Source organism: Helobdella robusta (genome assembly GCF_000326865.2).
Source record: "Helobdella robusta unplaced genomic scaffold HELROscaffold_1, whole genome shotgun sequence".
Taxonomy (NCBI): Eukaryota; Metazoa; Annelida; class Clitellata; order Rhynchobdellida; family Glossiphoniidae; genus Helobdella; species Helobdella robusta.
Window position 1 is genome coordinate 11180589 of NW_008703570.1, and position 11935 is coordinate 11192523.

An 11935-nucleotide genomic window follows, 5' to 3' on the forward strand; every position below is an offset into this window, starting at 1 on the left:
CATACACACACGCATACTTTCCAGACTATACCTGCATAACAATTGTATGCATATTTACATAGAATAGACAGATTGCACGCACATCTATCAAATTCGTCAATAATTATTCCCCATCCATTAAAATTGTGCATCATCGTTATCCACTTTTATATCGACTGCTACTGTCAAACTTTTTTAAATGTATGAAATAAATGTACACACATATATACGTATACAAGAGCATACATCAACACAAGTGTGTATCTTCTTTCAAATGTTTATAGTCAACTACTGTATATTAAACTTCCAAGGTCAGATTATTGCTACAATCAATAAATTACAAGCATACTGACGATAATAATAATAATAACAAGAAGAAGAAGAAGAAGAATTTGTATTAATATTAATAGGAACAAAAAGAGAAAAAAAAATAGTAACATTTTTTAATACCGATACCCCAAGCATGTATACATTTGTATATATACCTGTGTATTTGTTATCTAGGTAGCTCTATTATTGTGTCGATAAATTAAGAAGACATCAACTGCATGTTCTTAGTACTTGCTTTATCGAATCTCCTTGTTTGTACCTACACTGATGTTCTGGTGAGTATTAACATGTCTACACTGACGACGGCGATGACGACGACGATGGCGATGATGAAGATGATGACAATTTTGATTATGTTATTGATGAAAGGGATTATAACTTCGGCTATTATGGCGGCGAATATAAAAAAATTTATAAGAAAAATTATATATAATAGAAAAAGATATCTGAAATATTTTTTTTTATTTTTAATTTAGTGAAGTGTGTTGTCTGTGTGTGTGCATGTGTGCGTTTGTATGTGTAAGTGTTGTGTGTGTGTGTAATGCATCAAGTACCATAATAAAGACAGGTAAGCTTAAACAACGGACTCCTACTTATTAACAATCCTATGTACCAACAGCATGTTAGGCATCTGTGGTTAAAAAGACGTTAGCTTGAGGTTATTCACCCAGGCACCGGGATTTCAATTTGAAAATTTTACTGAAAATTTTATTTTGATTCAATTTTTACAAAAAAAAAATTCAAGCTGTAATATTTTTTAAATTATGAAAACTAATGCTAATATAAAAGTGCAGGTAATAAGAGTAATTAATGGTCACCTGTGAGATAAGATGAAATTTCTGAACTTTCCTGTTCATTTTTGTTTCTTTAATGCATGCAGCAGCAACACAAAAGCAAACTTTTTAAACGAAGAGGTTTACAAAATAAAAATGTGATCATTCCTCATTCATCCTATCAATCCCTCATTATCTGCATTGGCACCTGTTAACGAACGAACGTATGAGGAAACCTCCGTACTACAACTTTATAATACTCAATGAGGGTTAAGGAGCTCAGTGTTGACGGTAAAGAGGAATAAAATAACAATTAGGTCGATGATGCCAGAGTCTCCATGGCAATCTGAAGCAGCATCAGCAATGTCGTCATGTGCTGAAGAATGAGGAAGGGGAAGATTATAAATAAGGAATGACATCATAGTATGCGTTTAAAAAAAAGAGGTTGGTCTAGTTTTTAAAATTTACGATGAATGCTTCAGCAAAAAACCTTGATTGGCAAAGTTTTTTTTTATAAAAAAATGGATTTAACGGTTTATAATTGCCAAGACATAAATTCTCCAACATCAACATAAACATATGTATAGATGACATATCTGGTAAAGATATTAAGTTAACATAAACTCAATAAACTCGTTTGTAATGTTTGTCAAGGCATGACGTAACTGATAACCCTTGACATACATAAAGTTGCAAAGAAATATTTACGAATCAATATCGTCGAGGGCATTGCAATGAACACTCGGATCAAAGAACGCATTAAAAAGGAGAATGTAATGATAAGCTGAGTACGTGGAGCAGCAGAAATCGTTCCATATCACGATTATTACCGGTGTAACTTAATAAATTTTGCCAATTATTTCTATTATCGTCGAAAAAATAAATGAAATAAAATATTATAAAATTAATTTGTGTGTAATGGAATTATCTTGTTTAATTCAATCAAACGATGAAATATTTATTCCCAGATGCCAATTTTTTTCACAACATTAATCATAAAAAGGTAAAGAAATGTATGCAAGTTTAAAATTTTAAACTTAAAATTAGTAGAAAGAAACTCCGTGCTAAACAAAATAATACAAAATTAAAAACACTCCCACAAAAAATATGCACAAACGCACGCGCACATCACAAAGGCACACCAGACTAGTCCAGCCAGACGTAAGGAAAGCAACTGCACCGCAGTCTTCAGTATCAGTTCCACCTAATTAAGTATACATTGAAAAAAGTACAAATGGCATACACATATATAAACTTATGTAATTATATAAATGTATATATTTGCTTATATAAAAGCACATACATTAAATGTAGAATGTATCGATGAATATAACGACACTCACCTCGTCTGACATGCATTTGACGAGGTCTCAGAAAAACGAATTTGAAGGAAAAAATTGAATAAACTTACACGCACACATACACATACACACACACACACACACACACACATATATATATATATATATATATATATATATATATATATATATATAATTAACAGCATCAATGGGTTGATTTGATTAAATACATTCAAAATAGTGCTTAATATTCTGATATCTTCCTAATCTATTTATGCTCCAGCCAACCAGCTTCTAAGTGGAAAGCGAAACACGCAGATACAACGACACGCACAGACACAACGACACGCACAGACACAACGACACACACGCGCCTGCATGCGCCTACAAACAAAATCGAATAACATTTCAACCTAGCCATCAGGCAGGAATGTTTAGAAAGAAGAACATAAAAATTATTTTATGTGCAGAGAAGAAACAAGAGATGGAGCAAAAGATAGAGCAAGAAAAGAAACGAAAGAAGAGACAAGCATGGCGGCCATTGCGAAACTAAACTTTTACCGGAAGTTAATAGGTTTTCCGTATGTTTTATGTAGTTTTAAAACAGCAATAGCTTGATGTATACGTGCTTGTTAAATGCTACCAAAGTATGAAAAGCTATTTAGTTTTATATTTTGAAAGCGGGTTTTATTGTGTTTTTGGGATTTTTCTTCAGCGATTTTATTGGCGTGAAGAAGCATTGACGTTTTTAATTATCATAAAATCACAAAGTCTTCCGTATGGCATTTCACAAATGTGCTCCAGTTTTTTGGTATTTAAACGGTAGTTAATCAGCAGCTCATTATTTTATTACTATGTTAACTGGCATGTTATTTTCTGACTTCATCTTAACGCCTAAAAAAAATTATTGACATGTTAACCTATTAACTAGCAGTGGTTAAGGTTGCCCGGTGCTGTTTCGCAGTGCTCGTGTTCGAATTCGATTATGTCAAAAAGATTCCATACTATCACGTGCTTCGTGTGTGAGGCGTCGTTCTGTACGTATTCACATTCGATGTTTGTGTGTTGTCCCCGTTTATCTCTCGGAACCTAGGAAGAGTATAATGGATCTTTTTAACCTTTTCAATGCTGCACGTGCAGTCTAAATATGATAAGAACCTAATCTTTTTTAATCGGTTTCATGTTATCACGTTCTACAAGTTATTTTACATGAAAAGAAAAGCCATCTATTACAAACTTCGTTTATCATCATACAACTTTGTTGACCCTGCCAATGAAAGAGTCAAACAAATAAACAGCACTCACTTCTGCTGGCCTGAGAATATGAATTTTAAAAACCTTTTGGCTTCATACAACAATCCAACAACAACCCTCAATTGAAAGATTTCAGTAAATTTGTCTGATGAAAGTTAATTTCACGCCTAATAAAAACCTAATTGCATCAGTAACCATTCAACAAACTCCTCAAAATACGTCTTCAAAACTGTACAAGTGTATGTATACATGCAGGTTTTTAAAAAGATAAAAATATTAATAAAAATTTCAAAAGTTTGATCTTACATATTATTCTTTTTGTTAATTTTTTCCAATTTGCATAAATTTGTTTTTTATTTACATTTTTTTTATCAACTAGCAATTATATTTTAGAAATATGTTGAAGTAATTTTTAATGTTACAAACATCTTTTGATTTCCAACATTTTTCCGAAATAGAAGTCTATGTACTATTCTGGTGAACAAAAAGAAAATTTGTTGAAAAGACGCTGGGTTTATCGAATTTTTGATAGGGTTATCATGAATATTAATATTATTATTATATATATCCATGAGGGTTATCGATTTATATTTGGTCATTTGACAAATTTCTTTATGCTAAATTTTTTTCAAATTGAATGATATTAAAAGAATCTCCAGCTGTTGCCAGAAGCAACACTTATCTGATGCTGCTTCGAACTATTTCTTTGCAAAGCAGTGCGTCAGATTTGGTTTGCGTCAAAGAATTATGCAATGTAATAATATAAAATCATTACAAAAGACTTTATTATACAAATTTAGCGTACAAATTTGAGTGAAATAATATAATTACGTTACTGATAACAATAAATCAAAACGGTTTTCCATTAAAAATAAAATTGTTTGTTATATGTTGTGCATCCGATGTACACCACGTTTTTTGTTTATAAGCTTCAGCGCATGCCGCATTTGTTTCCAATTTGGAATTCCCAGTTTTGTTTTCGGTGCACGTTCGATTTGATACGATTTCATAACTACTCATTCAAAGTTCTGCTTTTCAAAATATACGACTGATCTTAATCTGAATATTTTGATAAAGGAAAAATGGAGAGTTTGATTGAAATTGTAAACGTTAGTTTTTGTTTTGTTATAGTTTATTTATTTATTTTATTTTTATATTTTTAAACAAATCAAATAATCACTAAATAATTATTAATAATATTTAATAATACTTAATAATAATTTTAAAACTTATTTTATCGTAGATTGGGTATTAAAATTTGTTCATTTTTAGCTCTATGCATACTTTTTATAATTTTATATCTTACTGCATTATGCAAATAGCGAATGCTATTTGATTTCTCATTTCTTGGAACATCATATTATTAATTATTTGAACTAAGTATTAACGAAAAATAAATGCACACACTTCATGACTGATATATTGTCAGATAAGGAAAAAGATTTAAGCCATACTTTTTTTATGCTAAAATTTAATCAATTCATTTGCATTTGGACAGAGTTATATTAGTGCATAGTTGTGTATGAGAGGCCTGTTAGAGTCAACCTCACCAACCTATTCAGTATCTTATTATACTTTTTCAAATTTCTACAACTAGCGGTTGTATCCGGTTGTTGGCAATGCTATCATACTTTATAATAAAGTGCCTTACATGAATTTTTGTATTAAAATGGTCAGTTTGATTCTTAACTGAAATATATAACTGAGTATGCTAGAGGACTGTAATAGTTATAATATAATAGAACGTTTAAATAATTTATTTACAACATAATCGGTAATTAGTTCTATAAATTTTCATTACAAAACTCGCTGACCACATGTGTACATCAGAATTAATTGAGAGTTAATCTCTATGAATCGCATAATTATTTTTTTTATGTTTAACATTTTTTGGTTCATTATTATTAATATAAATTTAAAGAATTTAAGTTTGTCGAATCAATAATTAAAAAAACTCAAATGTATTTTTTGCAGATTTTGAACCCAGGAACATATGACTATCGATTGTCCAGTAGAGAGTCATCGATCAGTTCGATATCATATGAGATTGCTAAACTTGATTTTGATAGGAGCATCAATCACAAATTTGAAATCAAAGAGGTATGCAATTAGGTGTTTTTATATTTATGTAAATTTCTTATTTATATTTATGTATTATTTTTAGTTAATATCAATATTTATTAGATGTTAGTAAGTTTGTTTTCACCTATTTGTATAGTTATAGTCTTATGGTGAGAATCATGGGCATTTGTTATTATAGAATACAATGTTTTTAATGTGGATAATATTATTAATTGGTTATGTTTTTGTTAACAAGAACAAAAAAATTGTTTATTTAAAGAAAAAACCTCTCAATGTCTGTGCTATTTTTTAAGTATAATATTTTATTACATCATTAAGTTCATTTTCTCTACATAATGTTCACTGTTAATATTCTCAAGTTTGAAATGTTGATAAAACTGAATTGAAATTTGCTTAAGGTATGTGGAATAGCTCTCGCTAAGAAGGATGTTCCATATTATAGAGTCAAAATTGTTGAATTTGTGAACAAGAAAAGTGAACAGTTAGCTCGGTAAGATTTTTGGTTTCGGTTTTTTTATAAATATTGTTTTATTGATTTTTTTCAATAATAATACTAATTTCTTCCTTTTTTTAATTTCTTGATTATTTTAATTGTTTTTAAAATCACAATAAAGCATACCCATATTGATAATAAGTTATTCATTTAGATTCATTCAGTTTTAATCGGTTTCAGATGTTAAAAGTTTCAGAAGTCATTAAAAAATTTGTTTTTCACACAAGTGTCTTACTCTATTTTTTGTAAATATTGTTCATCTAAAATTTAATTTAATTGCTGAAAATTTATATTTATTCAGGTGCAAATTTCTTGACGTGTGCTCTGCTGATGTGGAAGTGTCATTGAAAAAGTTATCATTTTCATTTCATAATTTTATTTCTCACGATACGTTTTTTCTATGGATATTTATTTATTTGTTTTAAAATATATATTTTCATTTTATTCTTATCATATTTTTTTACTTAAATGTTTTTGTTATTTATACTAAATCAATAACATTTACTTTCACACTAGTCATCCTTTGTCAACTTGATCCGATTTTAAATGTTACAGACATAACTTTGGTATAAGTGAAAGCTTTTTCTAATAGATAATTATACCAGCTATTACATTTTTCTAACCAATCTCAAACAACTGCTTAACCTTTTTTGTCAATTTTTTTCTATTTAAAAGGGTTTTTTAACAAACTATCAAAAAGTGCTTTTAAAATCGTTTGAAAAACTTAGAACAAAAACACTGGTCAGTTGTGAGGGTGTGAACGTTTTTAAAAAAATTTTTTCAAATTGACCCAGTGTGACTGACCGACATGCAACTGCAAAAAAAAAGCAAATTTAACCTCATGTGAATCAAATAACCAGGTTGATAAAGTTGAGTAAAGACCTGAGGAAACACCCAGCGGAGATACAAACACTTTCATTATCCTGTATTCAGCCATGTTCGCTTCAGCTTACTGGTGATGTTGGCGTGAGATATGGGTCAGTCTTCCATTCATTTGTTATATTTTTGGTTAATTGACATTTTTAACTACTTGTCATGTTTCAGTGTGTCTTTATCACTCATATGTTAAATTCCGCGTGTTTGTTTACAAATTTTGCAATCTTTTTTTATGACATCCCATTGTTAATTTTGCATATGGAAATGTGATTTTAAAAATTTGTTTTTTTTTTCATACTAATTTTCAGACCAAGTGATTTGTATGACATTTCGGCTGTTTACTACGTTGAAGACCTTCTGAACAGTGAGTTTTTTCGTATTTTTGTTCTTTACATTCATCTTTATTCATTAACTTATTATTTATTTATTTTAAAAAATATTATTTTTGAGTTTTGTGAGTTTTTTCAGCTTTCATAAACTTTATAAATAATCATGTATGCAAATTATAGTGTACATTTCACAAAACATACGTTTAAATATAGCGTTTATTATTATATCACGTTTAACATTTTAATATTCTATACAATATCAAATGATGTATTTTGAAATTGTTCTATTAGACAACAAAATATGGAAGGTCATTTTCACTGGACTCGGTGGTGACCAATACAATTTGGATGATATCAACCCATCCCTACTGTTCTATGCTGATGCCCCAACAACTCCACCCAACGCAGTCAACAACATTAGTAACAGTAGCAACATTAATGATAATTGCAGTAGTAGTCATGTAGTCTGGACTTGTTTGAATCGAGATTTCGTTCAGAAAAATTATGCATTTTTAAAATCCGACATACCCTCTAAGTGTAGAAAGTATTTTGGGTTAGAGGATTTAACATCTATCAACTGTACATCAACAGTGAAACCATTCCGATCGAGCAATCCTCTGTCATCTATATACAGAAACGACGATACCATCTCAATCACTGAGCCACCATTAAAAGTAGATGCCACTCTGAATGCTTCCATCTTTTCTGGTAGAGGAAGGGGAGCAATTTTGAAGGATTTGTTGGAAAGGAGAAGGTTGATGAAGTCAGCAAATCTACGCATTTCAAATGACGAATCCGGGGCTAAACATCAGAATAGTTTACAACCAAATGAAAATGTAAATATTGTAAACGATATCGAAGCTACACATGGCAACAACCTACAAAACAATGATCTTGTTGCTATCAACGCCACTGACAAGCTTAATGATGAAGATGAAGCTGTTGCAACAACCACAAATACACGATACATGTCTGCTGATGAAAATCTGAGTGCAAGCAGCAAACATGCATCATCAACACCTGCCATTGCCAACGGTTTTGACACCACAGCCAACAAAATTAATAAAGTTATCAAAAAGGTAGATGAAACAACATCAACAAAAACTATAGTGATCAAAACTCCACTCAATGAGGTCACCATCCATGAATGTTCTCCCGCCACAACTCTATTCAACAACGACAGTGCAGGAGATGGCAACAACGACAATGTTTCATTTGGCCGTGGTAGAGGTTTGTTCAAATTGAAGTCGAACCTTTCTAGAAGGATGTACAACATCAAATATGACGACGAGTAAGAGTCATTTTGCAATTGTTGCTGTGGAAATTTGATTCAAAATCTTTTATTGTTTGTGAGAATATGCGTCTAACATTTTTCCTACATTTAAATTATCTCAGATCAAGTTTCTATTTGAACGCAATTTGCATGATCTTCAAGATTTAATTTTGCCTTTTTTTAAATAGAGATTTTTACTTGTAAAGAAACTGTTTATATTACATATACATGATTAGATTATTATTATTATTATTAGTGAATAACAAAATGATAAATAATTTTTGAGTGATAACGTTCTATAATTCATTTCATCTTTTTAACCATTCCTCTGTACATTTTTTTCTTTAACCATCAGGTCTTCCTTATTGTATCCATGCAAGAATTCTTTTCCATTCAGGGTTAATTAATTAATTAATTAATTAACTAATTTATTAATTAATGTTGAAAAATTTTCTAATGAGATATTATATTAAATAGATAATTACATACGTCACTTCTTTACCAATTTGCCTATATTATTACTTTGTAATTTTATTTTATAATTAATTAATTAATTATGGTACAATAATTTTCTAATAAATTATTTAACTATTTAAATTGACGCCATCAAGGTGTGGGCAGCTACAGATGATATATGGATCGATAGCCCAATAAAAACATTTGCAGAGGTTGATCTGAAAAACTCCAAGTACTACAATATCATTAAGATGGTCTGTTTTTGTTTTCCACCATTCCATCAAATGTGTTTTTTTTAGTGACATTTTTTTTCTTGTCCTTTCCCTAATTAGGACAAAAACCTGAAATCAATGACTCAGCCGACAGCACTTCAGTCGTGCATGTGGTCGGCCATCTTGAAATTATTTGATGTCTTTGGTGTTGGACCCCAGGTGCCTAGGCATCTGCCGGATTGCATTGATCAGGTTGACGTTATCAGTGGAAAGACAGTTAGTTACTTGCTGCCGTTGTTGCTGATGTTGAACTATAGCACTATTTACAAGAATCTGTCGAAAAGGCACCGAGATGTTAGTCAAGTTTGGGAAAGGGATTGATGTGTTTGGGATAAAATTATGATGATAATTATGATTATTATTTTTTTAATTGTTTTCATTAAGGTTGATGATGATGATGGTTGCGATGATGATAATATACGTGATGATGATTGATGAGGATGATAATAAACGTGATGGTGATATTTAATGCTAAGTTGAAATGTCCTTGACATTTAATTACATGATATGACATTAAATTATGATTTTTTAGTATTAATAATTATAACAATACTATGATTATTTCTATTTCGACGCAGCCAATAGTGATAATAATATGCCCATCAAGTGATGTTGTGGCCAAGGTCAGCAACCAGCTTCACTCACTTCTTGCCAATCAGAAGCATCTGCCTAATTACTCAAGAAACATCAACTTCTACTATCTGGTCGGTCGGAGTGATGATGATCGTAGCAAGGTTATTATTATTGTTGTTGTCTTTGATGTTGTTGTTGTTTTGTTGTTGTTGTTGTTGATGTTGTTGTTGTTGTTGCTGCTGTTGTTGATGTCGATGAAGATGAAGATGATTATTAGTCATTATAGCAATGATGATGATGACTCTTCTGATGTTATTGAATGTATGTGTGAATGAATGGTATGATTGTCGTCTGCTTTACTTGGCTGTAAGGTAAGGATACCGATGACTATTTGCACATTACGTCAATGTTCATATATTAAGATAACAAATTAGGTGATAACACTCATGACATTTGCCATCACTGAAGTGATTTTTTTTATATATACTAATTGTAAACATGTGGTTTTAAACTTGAAGAATATTTTCCAAATTTTGAAACCCACCAGACTCGATCTGGCGGCGACATCCTAGTGACTACTCCTGTGACGCTGCTCAGGGTTTTCGATCTGGGATTGGTGTCTTTCCAGAATGCCTGCCATCTGGTTATTTGATTTCGTTTTTTTTATTTCCATTTAAATTTTTTTCAACTATTTTTTTTTTACAATTGTATGTAATATTTTTATCGTTCTATTTTTCTCTGTATTTTAAAATGAATTTTAAAAATAATGATTGTAGCACTTCTACACAAAATAACATTCAAGATATTTTCTGTATTTTTAATTGTTGAAGTTGTTAGTATGAATTTCAAAACCGATTTTTTAAATTTCAAAATATGTTGCAAAAATTAAAAACTTCTTAAATTGACAAGCCACTAACGAACCCCATTAAAATCACTGATTCAGGTTTTGGAAGAGGCAGATGTTCTGACAAATTTGTTTGCCAAACAGGTCAGTTACTTGAATGTAGCACCGATTTCCATAATAAATGAATTCCTAGCAAAATGTTTTATTGATTTTGCATTTTTTTTCATCTCAATCGCATTTTTATCTTTGGTATGAAATATAATTACCTAAATATCGTCTTAACAGCAGTTTACTTAACATTACCTAACATTTTTAATAGTTCTATTACTTCTTGGATTCATCACAATCAATTCACATTCTACCACCACATTCATCACAATCCCCACCACAATCCACACCACTTTCACCGACGTTGCCGACATTCTATTGGACAACCACCACACCACACCACACCACATCACTAATTCAGATGGACAGAATTATCGACTCGTACAATCTCGTGTTGAACAGCAGACGATGTAGGAGCAGTCTTCCTCATCAAATCCTCACCTACGCCCAACACTGGACCCCACAGGTTGAGCAGTTCGTTTTCAGGTCAGTACGATGCATGCTTGCTTTAATTTTGGATTAGTCGAAGCGTGAAATTTGTTGAGTGATGTACACTAAATTGTTTTATCTATGTAATTAATATAAGTTATAATATTTCATAATATTTACTTAATTTTAGTAGTTATTTATAATAAGTAATAATAATTTTATACACATGTTGCTGTATTAATGTGATTAATTATATTTAAAAACATACCTTCTATAATCGTTACTGCTGTGACTGTTTTTGTCAATGTCATGTCATGTATAACATGCTGACATATTTATTCATAATCACATGTGTTAATGTGATTTAATTAACCATTATTAATGCCTTGTACGCACGTATCTGGTTGATGTTTTGTTGATGTTATGGAATGATGTTATCCAGATATATGAAGTTACCTGTTGTTGCCATAGCAAGTAAGATGGAAGCCGTATACGCTGGCCAAGTAGAGATGGTGAGATGCTGATGAAGATCATGCCACGCTGATGAAGATGATGATTAAGAT

At 30.7% G+C, this 11935-nt stretch overlaps 1 protein-coding gene across 1 annotated transcript in view; it reads left to right on the forward strand.

The window, feature by feature from the left end:
• Window positions 1–4719: 4719 nt before the first annotated feature.
• The window catches only part of HELRODRAFT_159552 (hypothetical protein), a gene marked incomplete at both ends in the record, with an annotated part of 10884 nt that continues 3668 nt past the window's right edge, over window positions 4720–11935 (forward strand). The window contains 16 exons of the mRNA XM_009011430.1: window positions 4720–4746; window positions 5235–5309; window positions 5612–5737; window positions 6118–6200; window positions 6514–6564; window positions 7073–7189; window positions 7397–7452; window positions 7709–8708; window position 9088; window positions 9302–9400; window positions 9479–9634; window positions 9997–10122; window positions 10539–10634; window positions 10935–10979; window positions 11305–11429; window positions 11815–11884. Of these exons, the coding sequence (XP_009009678.1) occupies window positions 4720–4746; window positions 5235–5309; window positions 5612–5737; window positions 6118–6200; window positions 6514–6564; window positions 7073–7189; window positions 7397–7452; window positions 7709–8708; window position 9088; window positions 9302–9400; window positions 9479–9634; window positions 9997–10122; window positions 10539–10634; window positions 10935–10979; window positions 11305–11429; window positions 11815–11884 (2253 nt within the window). The remainder of the gene's footprint in view (window positions 4747–5234; window positions 5310–5611; window positions 5738–6117; window positions 6201–6513; window positions 6565–7072; window positions 7190–7396; window positions 7453–7708; window positions 8709–9087; window positions 9089–9301; window positions 9401–9478; window positions 9635–9996; window positions 10123–10538; window positions 10635–10934; window positions 10980–11304; window positions 11430–11814; window positions 11885–11935) is intronic.